At 37.9% G+C, this 16,747-nt stretch overlaps 1 protein-coding gene across 6 annotated transcripts in view; it reads left to right on the top strand.

The window, feature by feature from the left end:
• Positions 1 to 16,747, top strand: part of LARP4B (La ribonucleoprotein 4B) — a 94,061-nt gene that overhangs the window by 47,865 nt on the left and 29,449 nt on the right. For all 6 annotated transcript variants that reach the window (XM_070391067.1, XM_070391074.1, XM_070391083.1 and 3 more), the window contains 3 exons: positions 6,074 to 6,224; positions 6,476 to 6,616; positions 15,463 to 15,541. In XM_070391067.1, the coding sequence (XP_070247168.1) occupies positions 6,074 to 6,224; positions 6,476 to 6,616; positions 15,463 to 15,541 (371 nt within the window). The remainder of the gene's footprint in view (positions 1 to 6,073; positions 6,225 to 6,475; positions 6,617 to 15,462; positions 15,542 to 16,747) is intronic.

Below are 16,747 nucleotides of genomic sequence, written 5' to 3'. Positions count from 1 at the left end.
TCTTATTTCTGAAATGGAGGCAGTGATTACTACTACCTGACAGGCTTGTCATGATTATATACAGGTAAGTACATAGAATATTCTGGCACCTAGCCAACTCTCTAGTGTTAGTTATCATGCCATTAGGACTTATGTCTCCTGTTTTTCATCCTTGTCACATCTTTTTAATACTGGCTAATTGCTCTAAATCATAAAGTCCCTAATAGTTGATTTGGATTTGAGTATCTACTGCTTACGAAGTAGTAAATTACATAAAGTTAAAAACATAGAGAAGCTATTTGTTGATGGTAGACATTTCTGACAGGTGTGAGGTGATACCTCATTATCGCTTTAATTTATATCTCTCTGATGATCAGTAACTTTGAGCGTTTTTTCATGTCTCTTGGCCATCTGTATTTTCACTTTGGAGAAGTGTCTATTTAGGTCATTTACTCATTTTGTTATTGGATTGTTTGTCTTTCTTTTGTTAAGTTGTATGAGTTCCTTATATATTTTGGATATATTAGATATATCATTTCCTTTATCAGATATATCATTGCCAAATATGTTCTCATACAGTGGGCTCCCTTTTCATTTTGTTGATAGTTTCTTTTGCCGTGCAGAAGCTTCCCATTTGTTTATTTTCTCCTTTGTTTCCCTTTTAGGAGATGTATTGGCAAACATACTGCTATGAGAGGTTTCCAAGCTTTGACTGCCTATGTTTTCTTCTAGGATTTTTATAGTTTCACAGCTTACATTTAAGTCTTTTATGCATTTTGAGTTTATTCTTGTATATGGTATAAGTTGGTGGTCTAGTTTTATATTTTTGCATGCATCTGTCCAATTTTCCCAACACCATTTATTGAGGACACTGTCTTTACTCCATTGTATGCTCTTGCCTCCTTTGCCAAATATTTGTCAAATATTAATTGAGCATAATGGCTTGAGTTGATTTCTGGATTCTCTGTTCTATTTCATTGATCTATATGCCTGTTCTTGTGCTAGTATCAAGTTGTTTTGAGTACAGTGGCTTTGTAGTATAACATGATATCTAGTATTGTGATCTCTCCAACTTTGTTCTTCTTTCTCAAGATTGCTGTGGCTATTCATTTTTGTTTTGTTTTTTAAAAAAATATATTTTTATTGATTTCAGAGATGAAGGGGAGAAAGGGAGAGATAGAAGCATCAATGATGAGAGTAATTGATCTGCTGCCTCCTAAATGCCCCTTACTTGGGATTGGGCCCACAACCCGGGCATATGCCCTTGACCAGAATCAAACCAGGGACCCTTCAATCTGCAGGCCGATACTCTATTCACTGAACCAAACCAGCTCGGGTATTTGTGGTCTTTTTTTGGTTCCATATAAATTTTTGGAGTGTTCTAGACCGGTGAACTATGCCATGGGTATTTTAATAGGGATTGTGTTGACATTTTGGGTAGTATGGACATTTTGATGATGTTGATTCTAGCAATCCATGAATATGGCATATTCTTCCACTTTATATTTTCCTCTACCTCTTTTTTTCAACGTCTTATAGTTTTCCAAGTTAAAGTCTTTTACATCTTGGTTAAGTTTATTCCTAAGTATCTTAATTTTTTTGTTGCAATGGTAAGTGGGATTGTTCTTTTAGTTTCTCTTTATGAGAGTTCATTATTGGTATATAAAAATGCCATCGATTTCTGGGTGTTAATTTTGCTGACAAGGCTGTAGAGAAAAGGGAACCCTAGTACACTGCTGGTGGGAATGCAGACTTGTGCAGCCATTAAGGAAAACAGTATCGAGTTTCCTCAAAAAATTAAAAATGGAACTCCCATTTGACCCAGTCATCCCACCTCTAAGAATATATCCTAGGAAATCAGAAAGGATATATGCACTCCTATGTTCATAGCAGCACAATTTACAATAGTTAAGATCTGGAAACAGCCCAAGTGCCCATCAGTAGATGAGTGGATAAAAAAGCTGTGGTACATTTACACTGTGGAATACTATGCAGCAGTAAAAAAAAAGAAGGATCTCTTATCCTTTGAGATAGCATGGAGGAACCTGGAGAGTATTATGCTTAAGCGAAATAAGCCAATCAGAGAAAAAACAAGTATCACATGATCTCACTCATATCTGGAATCTAGTGAACAGAATAAACTGATGAACAAAATAGATCTGGTGACATAGAAGCATGGAACATACTGTGAAATCTCAGGGAAAGCCAAGGTTGGGTGGATGGGAAGAGATCAACCAAAGAACTTGTATGCGTATAACCCATGGACACAGACAATAAGGTGGTGAAGGCCTGGAGAGTGGGGGCGGGCTAGAAGGAGTCAATGGGGGAAAATGGGAGACATATGTAATACTTTCAACAATAAAGATTTTTTTTAAAGAGTTGCTAAGATTTAAAAAAAAAATAAAAAACACATAGTGAAGCCATCAAGAGTACTAATGTTGCTAAGTGTGTGAAAGTGCTCACAAAACAACAACCCAAGGCAATTGAATAGGTAGAAAACAGTTGTTGATTGGATCAGCAAAAAGCAGTTAGCTGGTGAGAGCATTTCGGAGGCAGTGCTATATGAAAAATTCATATAAGGCTAATAGGGGGTGGTTCTAAAAATTTCAGAAGTGTTTATTTATAGATTAAACAGTACATTAGGAATGTACTGTATATAAGAAAAATGGAATCATTTTGGGGGGAGGGGGTCTGGAATGGAATAATTCAACGTACATGATTTCTAATGGGAAAGAAATGATTCGGTTTTCGAATGAATCACTTCTTGAACAGCCTTCCATAATGAATTTGGTTCGAGAACCAAGGTTCCACTATAATTAGAAATAGTGGTTTATACAAGTGTTAGGAAAAAGAGAATAGAGACATGATTTAAGAGGGGGGGGGGGGGGGGGAAGCAGATGGTACAGGTGTGAATGCCGAGGAAGGTAGTAGTGGTGTATTAGATGCAGAGTACCTTTTGCATTGCTCTTTGCAATGAGGGTTGTATCTGCATTGTTCTATCCTGATGGCTTAGTGCTGCGCCTGGCACTTACTGAGCATTTGGGGAGTATTTTTTGGGGACATGGGGGCAGGGGATGGGAGACAAATAGAGAAACACTTTGTGCAGAAGCAAAGGCCAAGATGAACTGTAACTGTAGGCACCATATACAAAGAGGGATTCAAGACTCAGTACTTCTTGAGTATAGTATTCTTTTATTTATTATTATTATTATTATTATTTGCTAATCCTCACCCGAGGTTATTTTTTTCATTGCTTTTTAGAGAGAGTGGAAGAAAGGGGGGTGAGGGAGAGTGAGAAACATCAATGTGAGAGAGATACATTGATTGGTTGCCTCCCACACATGCCCTGACCAGGGCTGGGGATCGAACCTGCAACCTAGGTTCATGCCCTTGGTTCATAGGTTCATGGTCAGCCACTGAGCCATGCCAGCTGGGCCCAGGTTTGTGCTCTTGATAGGAAATGGAACCTGTGACTCCACTGTGCGCAGGCTGGTGCTCTAACCACTGAGTGTAACAGCCAGGGCTTGAGTCTAGTTTTCTTGAAGGTAAAGGGGAACCCTGTTTTTTGCCTATTCACCAATACCTAAACAATGAGGAAACTTCCAGGTAGGCATTCACTGAGACATCTTATTTTGTGGACATATTTATTGCCTTGCCTCTTGAATATGAATAAAGTAGATACGATAGTTTTAACCACATCAGCTTCTACTGTCGATTTTAGAAGTAGTTGTTTTTTACTTGAAACTTTAATCACCCCAACTAGAGTGAATTTATTTTGTCTTTTTTTTCCTTTATTGATTAAGGTATTACATATGTATCCTTATCCTCCCATTGCTCTCCCCACCCCCCCCCCCCCCACCCCCCACTCATGCCCTCAGCTCCCTGGTGTCTGTGTCCATTGGTTAGGCTTATATGCATGCATACAAGTCCTTTGGTTGATTTCTCCCCCTTACTCCCACCCTCCCCTCAGTTTGACGGTCTGATCAAATTTCTCTGTCTCTTGATCTGTTTTTATTCATCAGTTGATGTTCATTATATTTCACAAATGAATAAGATCATGTGATATTTATCTTTCTCTGACTGGCTTATTTCACTTAGCATAATAATCTCCAGTTCCATCCATACTGTTGCAAATGGTAAGAATTCCTTCTTTTTTTTTACTGTAGCGTAGTATTCCATTGTGTATATGTACCACAGTTTTTAATCCACTCATCTGCTGATGGGCACTTAAGCTGTTTCCCAATCTTAGCTATGGTAAATTGTGCTGCTTCAAACATAGAGGTGCATATATCCTTTCTGATTGGTGTTTCTAGTTTCTTGGGATATATTCCTAGAAGTGGAATCACTGGGTCAAATGGGAATTCCATTTTTAGTTTACTATTCTCCACAGTGGCTGCACCAGTCTGCCTTCCCACCAGCAGTGCACAAAGGTTCCTTTTTCTCCACATCCTCGCCTGCACTTGTCATTTGTTGATGATAGCCATTCTAACAGGTGTGAGATGGTACTGCATTGTCGTTTTGATTTGCATCTCTCAGGTGATTAGTGACTTTGAGCATATTTTCATATGTCTCTTGGCCTTCCTATGTCCTCTTTCGAAAAGTACCATTTTTTGATTGGGTTGTTTATCTAACTTTTGTTAAGTTGTATGAGTTCCCTATAACTTTTGTCAAAGCTTGGAAACCTCTCATAGCAGTATGTTTGCCAATACATCTCCTAAAAGGGAAACAAAGGAGAAAATAAACAAATGGGAAGCTTCTGCACGGCAAAAGAAACTATCAACATACAATGGAGATTAAACTCTTATCGGTGATGACATTGGCAAATATGTTCTCCCATGCAGTGGGCGTTCTTGTTGTTTTGTTGATGGTTTCTTTTGCTGTGCAGAAGCTTTTCATTTTGATGTAGTCCCATTTGTTTATTTTCTCTTTAGTTTCCATTGCCCTAGGAGCTGTATTGGTGAAAATACTGCTTCGGCATATGTCTGAGATTTTGCTGCCTGTGGATTCCTCTAATATTTTTATGGTTTCCCGTCTTAGTTTAAGTCCTTTATCCATTTTGAGTTTATTTTTGTGTATGGTGTAAGTTGGTGTATTTTGTCTTTTTTAAGGTTGTTAATTTACTTGTGGTTTCTTTGATGACTTATCCTATCCCTGTTTACATTAGGAGAGCATCGGGTAATATGTGCACCTTTCTGGGTTAATGCAATGAGACGACACCAAACTCAGGCCTTCTACTTGGCATTGCTCAAGGGCTCCTGGGACCAGGACTCTGGTCCCTTCCTTCAGATGCTCTGACCCCTGTACAGTGGGGTCAAGGCTCTAGTACCTGGAAAAAGGTGAATAATTTGGCTGGGTTTACTGAAAGATTATGGCAGCAGAACTGGAGTTAATTTGAGGAGCAGCATTTTATTTTTTGAGCAGCATTTTTGACATTAACTTTTCTTTAGACTTGTGGAGCCGCTCAGGTGAGCAGAAGAAAAATTGGGGTGGTTGTTAGTTTAATAAGGTTCATCGGAAAAGACCTCCCCAATCCCTAAAGAAGGTGAAGGTGGTAGCATGTGAGTACTTGGGATAGTGTGAGTACCTGGGACAAACGGAGCAGAAGCGTCTGGTATGTCTGGACAGCAAGAGGCCAGTGATCCTGAAGTGAGCATGGTCCCAGAAGTGCCCCATCAAGCACCCCTCTGACAGAGCTGTTAGAGACCTTTTTTTCTGGAAGAACTTTCATTTTCTACATCCTTTGCTTATATGAGTGTTTGAGGTTTATTTTCAAATTTTATCTATGTTCTATTCAGATTTGCAATTCTGCAAATTTTGTTGGGTAGTCTAGAGCATTGATGATAATTGGATCCATAGTTATTTATCAGTTACTATCTCTAGAGAGCCTTATACTCAGTAGGAATTTAGATTCTAATGAGAAATTGAGTTCTGAATGCATCCACTTTTGTTACTGTTGCCCTTGATTTCACCCCTAAAGTATGTGTACATAGGCTCAGCCCTTTTAGCATAAATTTTCTGCATTTTAACTCTGATTAAGTATAATTGCATTTGATTAGAACTTGGATACAAATGCATATATCAAAATTTTTCGTAGGTACCAACAGCCAAGGTTTCGGAGCTAAACCCCAATGCAAAAGTATGGGGGACACCTGTGTTACATTTGGAGGCAGGTAGTGCAGCAGACAGTGGTGTGAGTGCAGCCTGGGAGGACACCTCCTGCCAGCTTCCCAACTACAGCCAGGAGGGTGAGTGGTGAGCTCAATGCCATGAGGAGCATCTTTGCTCTCTAGGCGTGGTCTTTGTTTCCTTTTAAATTGTCTTTAAGAAATTGTTAATTAAAATTTGTGTCCTGGTTTGTGATACTATTTAAGAGCTATGCCATCTTTCACCATCAACTTAAAAAAATCGAACTAACTATATACATAAGCTTTTGTTTTGTTTTAAGAGAAAGTTACTCTTCTAACCCTATCTTTTGGGATAAAATTCCTAAATACAGAATTGGATGCCAATGGTGATGGTGACAAAAGTCATGAAAATGCAGCACTGTCAGAGTTACAGGAGTTGGACCAAACAGCCATGAATACTTTGGCTCTGGATCACTCTGAATATGAGTCTCTGCCTGAAAACAGCGAAACAGGTAAAGCTGCTTTCTGAATTCATTTTCATATAGAGTACAGGCTTTTTATGTTGCTTTTTGAAATTTAGCTTTTTAAATCTTTCCCTGCACAGTGTGCCTGATAGTGCTTCTTTTGAATCTATTTTAAATTCACTTCTGGTGGACAGAGATGAGGCTTTCTGGTCTGGGAAGGCATCATAGAAAGAGTGTGAGACCTGAGCACTTCCTGCAAAGCAAGTCCCATTGGACTGAGAGAAGCAGAAGATCTACCATGGGGCAGAGTGTGAGAACACAAATAGGGAACATTAGTGCGAAATTGAGAGTCAAGCCCAAAAGAAGTTGGGTCTTTTTAAAGAGGTACTTAAAGCTATTTTCAAAAGAAGAAAAGAACAAGGAAAAGAGAGCAGTTCTTCTTGGGGGGCCTGGATATGGGTAGATATAGAAGTGCCTACAGGTTATGGGACATCAAAACTCACCTCCAAGTTTGTTTCTGACATAATCTATAACCCCCCAGACACCTAAGAGGTAGGCTGTACTTTCATTGACAGTTGAAAGGGGCACCTCAAGAAGAAGGAATGACTATCCTAAGTTAGCTAGCAGAGCTGATGGAGGTGAAGTGTGCTCAGTCTCTCTGTCTAGAGATACACGTGAGTTACATGAATGAGAAAGCACACCCTCCCTTTCTGTGTTATGTTCTCACTACCAAATGTTACATACAAGAGGTACACACACAGCACCATGTACGGTAAGTGTTTGGCATCATATATTTGGTTATTTTTTCCCTTAAAGCAGTGGTTCTTAACCTTCTGGCCCTTTAAATACAGTTCCTCATGTTGTGACCCAACCATAAAATTACTTTCGTTGCTACTGTTATGAATCGTAATGTAAATATCTGATATGCAGGATGGTCTTAGGCGACCCATGTGAAAGGGTCATTCGACCGTCAAAGGGGTCGCGACCCACAGGTTGAGAACCGCTGCCTTAAAGGGCCACACCTTTGAAGACCTTGTCTGCACTGTTGCTAATTTGGCTAGCACTTGTTGAATGTCTCCACTGACCTCTGTAATCTCCCATGACCCGCCTTTCGCCTTCATTTCATTACTTCCTTCATAGTTGCTTACTTAGCAAATGCTTCAAACTTGTTTAAATATAATTTACCTATTATGTGCCTATTCCTGAGCGGATAGATACATGTGGCTGAACAAAACTACATAGAAGTATAGTTTTGCTTTAAGTTCATGATCACAAACTTACGGTGGACCCTTAGCATGGCCCACAGTGGCCCAGGGAAGTCATTCTTCTGGACAGCTGTTTCACAGCTTCTGTTCTGTCTTCAGACCCAGCACTCTCCTCTTCTTCATTATTTTTGGATGTAGAGCCTCTTGAAGCATGATTGATATACAATAAATATCACCTATTTTAAGTATATCCCAGCTTTTCTATGTTTTATTTTTCCTAGTTTATAGCACAGTATTCATTGCATTATAAAATTGATTTTCTGACTTCATTCCTCATTGATACCTCTCCCAAATGTGATACGATGGTGTACCTATAAAACCATCACCACAATCAAGATCACTACTTCTTTTAGTTGGCTTACAAATTTTGAGGTTTATTCATGTTGTAACATTCACAGGTTGTTCCTTTTTGTTGCTGAATAGTATTCCAGTATGTTTTTCCATTCATCTATTGATGAATATTTGGTTTGTTTCCAAATAAAACTGCCATGCACATTTATAAGCAAGACTTTGTATGGACACCTGTCTGTTTCTCTTGGATAAATTCATAGATACGGAATAGACAATCATCTTGTTGGCATATGTTAATCTGCTTAAGAAATGGTGAAGTTGTGTCACATAGTGGCTCCCTTTGTGTCCCCATCAGCAGTGGATCAGAGATCTAGCTGCCCCATACCCTCACCAACACCGATAATGGTCAGTCTTTTTAATTTTAGCCATTCTAAAAAGTAGGTAATGGAGTCTTACTGTGTTTTTAATTTGTTTTTCCCTAATGACCAATGGTGTCAAGCATCTTTTCATATGCATGTATTTTTTAGTGAAGGGGGTCTGTTCAAGTCTTTTGCCCATTCTTTTTTTTTTTTAAATATATTTTATTGAGTTTTTACAGAGAGGAAGGGAGACAGATAGAGAGTTAGAAACATCGATGAGAGAGAAACACGGATCAGCTGCCTCCTGCACACTCCCCACCGGGAATGTGCCTGCAACCAAGGTACATGCCCTTGACCAGAATCGAACCTGGGACCCTTGAGTCCGCAGGCCGACGCTCTATCCACTGAGCCAAACCGGTTAGGGCAGCCCATTCTTAGTGGCTTTGTTAGTAATATGTTTTGAGAGTTCCTTATATGTTTTGGACACAAGTCCTTATCAGATACGTGATTTGCAAATATGTTCTCCCAATCTGTGTCTTTTTGTTCTCTTGATAGTTTCAATAGAAATTTGCAATTTTTTATATAGTCCAATTTATCATTTTTAAAAAATATAGTCCAGTGTATAATTTGTTTTTTCTTTTATGGATCTTGCTTTTGGTGTTGCACCTAAGAAATCTTATTTGTATGGTTTTAATTTTTTTTCATTTTTTAGGCCTGTGTACAATTTCAAGTTAATTTTTGAATATGTTGAGAAGTGTGGAGCAAAGTTCTTTTTTCCCCCACATGTAGAAATTTGCTGGAAAGACTCTTCTTTGTTTATCTCTGTCTCTTGATTTTATTAAAGTAGAAAATACTAAAAGTGTACAATTTTATAAGGTTTGATATCAGTCTAGAGCTGTGGAAACCATTGCCATATTTTCTTTTTATTGAATTTATTGGGGTGACATGGGTTTGCAAAACCATGGAGGTTTAAAGTGTACAACTCAATAAAACATCATCTGCACACCGTATTGTGCACGCATCACCCCAAGCAAAGTCTCTTTCAGTCCTCATTTTCCCCTTTCTTTGCTACCATCATACTGTTTTCTGTTTCTGTGCATTATGCATATATGTTTTTTGGTTAATTTCTTCACCTTCTTTCATCTAGTTCCCCAACCTCCCTTTCCTCTGACAGCTGTCAGTCTATTCTTTGTATCCATGCCTCTGTTTCTATTTTGTTCATCAGTTTATTTCATTAGATTCCACATGTAAGTGAGATCATATGATATTTGTTCTTCTCTGACTGGCTTATTTTACTTAGCATAATAATCTCCAGGTCCATCCATGCTGTTGCAAAAGGTAAGATTTCCTTTTTTTTTTTTTTTTTACTGCCAAGTCATATTCCATTGTGTAAATGTACCATAGCTTTTTTTATTCACTCAGCTACTGATGGGCACTTGGGCTGTTTCCAGATCTTGGCTATTGTAAATAATGCTGCTATGAATATAGTAATGCATCTATTCTTTCAAATTAATGTTTCAGGTTTGTTAGGATATATTCCCAAAAGTAGGATCGCTGGGTCAAAAGGCAGTTTCCATTTTGAATTTTTTGAGGAAAATCCATACTTTTCCACAGTGGCTGCACCAGTCTACATTCCCACCAAATGTGCAGAAGGTTCCCTTTTCTCACCAGCACTTGTTGTTTGTTGATTTATTGATGATAGCCATTCTGACAGGTGTGAGGTGATATCTCATTGTGCTTTTAATTTGTATCTCTCTGCTGATTAGTGATGTTGAGCATTTTTTTCATATGTCTGTTGGCCATCTGTATGTACTCTTTGGAGAAGTATTTATTCAGGTTCTTTGCCCATTTTTTAATTGGGTCGTTTGTCTTTCTTGTGTTGTTGTATAAGTTCCTTATATATTTTGGAAATTAACCCCTTACTACATGTCTCATTATCAAATACTAGAGGCCCAGTGCACGGAATTGTGCACCAGTGGGGTCCCTCGGCCTGGCCTGTGCCCTCTCACAATCTGGGACCCCTCGGGGAATATCGGAAAGCTGGTTTTGGCCCAATCCCTGCAGGCCAGGCTGAGAGACCCCACCGGTGCACAAATCTGTGCATGGGGCCTCTATGATGCATATAAGATCTTTAATCTCTTCCCGGCCTCCCCCCTCCCTGCTTCCCTCTGAGATTCATCAGTCTGTTCCATGTTTCCATGCCTATGTGTTGAGCATCTGCCCCTTGGTGGTCAGTGCGCGCCATAGTTACCGGTCCAACGGTCGCTTAGGCTTTCATATGTATAGATGTTCTCCCATTCAGTGGGGATCTGTTAGTCCGTTTTGACAGCATTGCCACACTATTTTGATTACTATAAGTAATTCTTAAAAACAGGTAATGTTAGCCTTCTCATTTTGTTCTTTTTCACTTATTTTGGATTTTCTAATTTCCATTTTCATTCAAATTAGAATAAGATGGTTATTAGCTATAAAACGCTGAGGTTTTTTAATTGAAATTGCATTGAATCTATAGATCAATTGGAGAAAATTGATATCTTAAGCCAGTATTCATGAACAAGATATGTGTTTCCACGTGTTTAGGTCTTTGATTTTTCTTGGCTTTTGTGGAGGTTTTTTTTGTGTGTGTGTGTTTTTTTCAGTGTACTGATATTTCACATCTTTTGTTCAACTTATCCTTAAGTTTTTTATATTTTTTGGTGCTAGTCTATTGTAAGTGATTTTTTGAAAACTTTAATTTGTTTATTAAACAAATTAAGCAGTTGTTAAGCAATTGTTTATCAGTAGATAGAAATATAATTAATTTTTATAAATTGACATTATACCCTGTAAACTTGCTATTAAGATCAGTTACTAGTTTTAGGAACTTTTCTGTAGATTCCATTGGATTTTCTACATAGATGTGAACTTATCTGTGAATAAATTCAGTTTTATTTCCTAGCCAGTCTGGTACCCTTTATTTCTTTATCTTGCCTGATTGTACTAGATAGAGCTTCCATTGCAAAGGTGAACATATGTAGCTAGTGCAGACATCTGATTGAACTTAGAGGGGAAAACAGTCTATGTATTGAGTATAATGTTAGTTATTTTTACCTATATGACCTTTATTGGGTTATGTTTTCCTGGGAGTTTTTATGAAGAATGGTTCTTGAACTATGTCTTGCTTTTCCTCCATCTGTGGCAATGGTCATATATTTTTTTTCTGTTTTAGTGTTTTAAAGGTGAATTATATTATTGATTTTTCAAACATTTAACCACACTTACATTCCTGGGATAAGCCTCACCTAGGTCATGATGTAATATACTTGATATATTGTTGGATTAGATTGGTCAAAATTTTGCTTAGAATTTGTACATCTGTGTCCATGAGTAATATTGATCTGTATTTTTCTTTTTGATGTATTCCTTCCTGTTCAATTTTGGATGATTTCTTCCTTAAATTAAGAAATGAAGCCATCCAGACCTACAATTTTGTTGTGGGAAAGTTTTTACTTACATGTTTTTATCTTTTATTTTTTAATATATAGGGCTTCTCAGGTTATCTGTTTCTTCTTGAGGGAGCTTTTGTTACTTATGTCTTCCAAAGATCTGGACCAGTTCATTAATTGTCAAAGTTATTGGATAGAGTTTCTTATATTATTCTATTTATATCCTTTTAATCTATAGAATCTGTCACATCACTCATTTCTGTTGGTAATTTGTGCCTTCCCCCCAACCCCCAATCAAATTTGGTAGAGGTTTGTCCATTTTATTGATCTCAAAAAAATAGTATTTGGTTTCATTGATTTTCCTCAATATTTTCTTTTCTTTTTTCATTGCTTTAAATCTAATCTTCATAATATACTTTCTTCTGGTTACTTGGCCTTAATTTGTTCTTTTTAAGACAGAAGCTGAACTCATTGATATGGGGCCATGTCTTCTTTTTTTAATGTAGTCATTTACTTCTATAAATTTCCTCCTAAGTACTGCTTTAGCACAATCTCACAAATTGTGGTGTCTTTCTTTTAAATTTCAGTTTCCAATTTTTTCTAATTTCCTTCCTACATTTTTTTTTAAAAATCCAAACGTAATTTAGAAGTATTTAACTTAGTTTCTAAATATTTGGGGATTTTCCAGGGAACTTTCTTTTATTGACTTCTAATTTAATCTCTGTGGTCAAAGGACATACTTTGTATGACATGAATCTCTTTGGCCCAAAATATGGGTAGTCTTAGTAAATGTTCCCTTTGCACTAAAGAAGAATGTGTATTTCGCTGTTGGTATGGGGGTGTTCTATAAATATCAGTCAGGTTTTGTTCAAGTGTACTATATTTCTGGTTTCTGCCTACTTGTTCTGTCAGTTATTAAGAGAGTTATTCTGTCAGTATTGGATTTGTCTGTTTTTCCTTTTAGCTCTACCAGTTTTTGCTTCATGTATTTTGTAGCTCTGTATTAGGATTGCTATGACTACTCTTGATGAATTGACTCCTTTGTCATTGTGAAATGACTTTCTTTATCCCTGGTAATTAATTGTCTTTGCTCTGAATTTAATAATATAGTCCTTCAGCTTTATTTTGACTGGTGCTAGCATGGTATATCTTTTTCCATCCTTTTACTTTTAACCTATTTAGGTATTTATATTTACTAAAGTACATTTCTTATAGATAACATAACAGTTGAGTTTTGTTTGTTTTTACAAAAAGTCAAGTCTTAATGATTTCTGCTTTAAATTCAAATGTTTAGAACATTAACGTTTTCTGTGGTATTTGTTATGGTTAGCTTTGGGTCTCTCACCTTGCCATTTGTTTAAGAATAGTTTTAGACTTACAGAAAAATTGAGAAGATTGAGTACGGAGAGCTCTCAGTTCCTTCTATTTTTTTAAATCCTCACCTGAGTACATGTGTTTATTGATTTATTTTTTCTTTTGAGAGAGAGAGAGAGAGACAGACAAACAGACAGACAGACATGGATTGGTTGCCTCTCTGGGAATCGAACTTGCAACCCAGGTATATGCCCTGATTGGGAATCAAACCCTGGAGACCTTTTGGTTTACTGGACAACACTCCAGCCAACTAAGCCACACCTGTGGGACAGTACCTTCTATTCTTAACAATCTTACATTATTAGTATGATATATCTGCCACAAATTCTAATCCAGTATTGGTACATTTTACCTATTCCAGGATACCAAATTACATTTAGTTGTCATGTCTTCTTAGGCTCCTCTAGGCTGTAACAATTTCTTAGACTTTGCTTGCCTTTGATGACCTTGATAGTCTTAAGAAGAACTGGTAAATTATTTTGTGTGTGTTTTTTTTAATATATATACTTTTTTTTTTTATTGATTTCAGAGAGGAAGGGAGAGGGAGAGAAAGATCAATGATGAGAATCACTGATTAGCCCTAGCTGGTTTGGCTCAGTGGATAGAGCGTCGGCCTGTGGACTGAAGGGTCCCGGGTTTGATTCTGGTCAAGGGCACATGCCTGGGTTGTGGGCTCGATCCCCACTAGGGGGCGTGCAAGAGGCAGCCGATCAATGATACTCTCTCATCATTGATGTTTCTCTCTCTCTCCCTTCCTCCCTCCCCCTTCCTCTCTGAAATCAAAATATATACATTTAAAAAAAAAAAGAGTCACTGATTAGGTGCCTCCTGCACGTCCCCTACTGGGGATCGAGCCCACAACCCAGGCATTTGCCCTTTACTGGCATTGAACCTGGAACGCTTTATCCACTGATCCATACCAGCTAGAGCTGAATTATTTTGTATGATGCTCTTCTATTGCTGGTGGAATTTGTTTGATTTTTTTTTTCGTGATCTTACCAGAGTTATGGGTTTGGAAGATAAAAAGACCACAGAGATTAAGTGCCATTTTTATCCCATCATGTTCAGAATACTTAGTATCAGCATGATTTATCACTGTGATATTGACCATGACCACCTGCCTGAAGTAGGCTTATTAGTTTTCTCAATCTTAAAGTTTTCTCTTAAGCATCTGTTTACTTAGTGTTTTCGGTAGCATCCCTGTGACTCCACAATTTCTCACTTGTGACTTCGACTGTCTCAAACTTTAAAGGTGCATTTATAAGGCTCTCGTGTAGGAATCATGTGGTCTTTACAGCCTGTATGTTTATTATCCTCATCCTTGATTTTTTTGGCCTGTATTTATTTTTTCCTTATTTTGATTCTTTCTTTATATTTTATTATTGCTTTATTGTCTGTGTGCTTGTAGGCTGTCTGACAATTTTTTTTAGAATTGAGACAAAGCATAAACTTGTACATATCATCATAATAAGAGGCTAATATGCAAATAGTCATTATGCCGTAATGCCATGATGCATTAACACATTAAGCGCCCTGTCAGTCACCTGTGACTGACACTATACTTTCCGCCTGGAAGACAAAACAGGCTGGGTGCTTATCATGTTAAGGACTGATCAGCAGGGACCTGAGGCTGCGTGGTGCCAGGCCAGGGCCAGGGGACCTGAGGCTGTGCCCCCTGCTCCAGCGCCGGGGAACCTGAGGCTGCGTCCCCCCTGAGGTTGATGCCGGGACGTGAGGCTGTGCTCAGCGGAGCTTGATGTGGGTGGGCCCAGCCAGGTATTGGTGTCGCCCAGTGGAGGTGTGGCTGGCCAGACACTTCTATTATAGAGAACGGGCAAATAGCAGTATTAAAATATTTCCTCTAATTAATTCCCTTTTAATGTGCACGAATTTCATGCACCGGGCCACTAGTTATGTGATAAAAACCATCTGCTAAACTTTGGTATAAGTCTGATACTCAGATTATTTTTTGAAACTGTGTTTTTCTTTGGGGTGAGGGTTTGTGTTCTTTTTCTTTTTTGCTTCTGCTTTCCTTTTTTAATGGGTAGAACAGCATTTTTCTTATATTCTCTATACAATAGATGACTTAATATGTATATTGAAAACATTAGAATTGCTGTACTGTATCATCTGCTTGGTAAATTTTAAGCCATTTTTCCTGAGTTGATTATTTTGTATAGGAGGAAATGAGTCTCAATCAGAAAGCCAGGAAGACCCCCGAGAAGTACTTAAAAAAACATTGGAATTCTGCTTATCCAGGTAAGGACGGTAGTAGTGTTTCTAGTACCTAATACTTGTGGTATTGTGTACTGGCTATTATATACAGACTAGAGGCCCAGTGCACAAAATTCATGCACGGGTAGCGTCCCTAGAGGTGCCGGCCAGGGCCCTCCTTCATTCTGTGCCACCCCCTGGTGGTCAGCACTATCTATGTCTGTATATGTCTATTAACAGGAAATCTGGAATAGTGAGTAAATAACAACCTCCGACATGTTGAAGAACTCTAGGCCAGAGCCCTCCACAGTTATCCACAAATTTATCTTGAATCATTATCTGGTTTGCTTTTTGAAATTTTGATTCCTGGGCCCCCTCCATACCCAGACTCTGAGTTACGGGGCCTTAGGTTGTCTGTCTTACAAAGATATTTTTCAGCACACTAAAGTTTGAGAACACATTTCCTGTACTAGTTTTTAAAATATGCCAAACGTCGCAATAGGAGATTGTTTTACTCATGCAGCATTCATATTTTTAGGTGTGTCCTCCCCCCGCCCCCCAAATATTTTTTCTATTGAAAAGTAGAGGCACTCTTTAATAATAAAATTTCTTCTGTTTCTGACAGAAAAAGAAAAGTAGAGTAGAACATTTAAAGTTCAAATGGAAGAACGGGCCAAATAAGAAGATGTAATTGAGTTAAATGTAATCTTTTGAGTGAGAAGATAACCGTTTGGCACGTGTAAAATTTTATCAGTATTAGTGATTTTTCAGTTTTTTCTCTGGGCCTGCCTTAATACTTGAGAATGTTCATCATAGGCCAAAATACCAGGAAGTAGCTCATATTCACCCAGACTGGTTATCTGTTGACTTAGCTTGTGATCCTGTAAGTCATGTTATGATCAGGTTTTCTTCTTTTTAATCCTGGTTGCTAGAAAGTGCTGGGAAGTGTTTCAGACTGAACAGCAAGCACTTTGGTCACCAACCTTTCCTGGTCTTTTCTTATTTTTCTTATTTTCTTGTTCTTTCAATTGTATTTCCTTTAAAAAATTGTGTTTGTGTTTTTAATAAGCTACTTAAATACTCTTTAGAACAGATAGCTATAAAATATATTTTGTAAAGATTTACTCGCTCATTAGTTTTGGTTGTATAAAATGCAGTATACTTTTACTTTTACTCTCTCTGCTCCCCAAATGTCTTTGAAAAAAATTAACCTACGGCAAGTAACAGGTGGGGTTGGGTCTAAACTAACTC

This window comes from Myotis yumanensis, unplaced genomic scaffold, assembly GCF_028538775.1.
Source record: "Myotis yumanensis isolate MYYU_CA2020_CCGP unplaced genomic scaffold, mMyoYum1.0.hap1 SCAF_1, whole genome shotgun sequence".
Taxonomy (NCBI): domain Eukaryota; kingdom Metazoa; phylum Chordata; class Mammalia; order Chiroptera; family Vespertilionidae; genus Myotis; species Myotis yumanensis.
The sequence above is the reverse complement of the archived record's forward strand: the minus strand, read 5'-3'. Positions and strand labels throughout refer to the sequence as shown.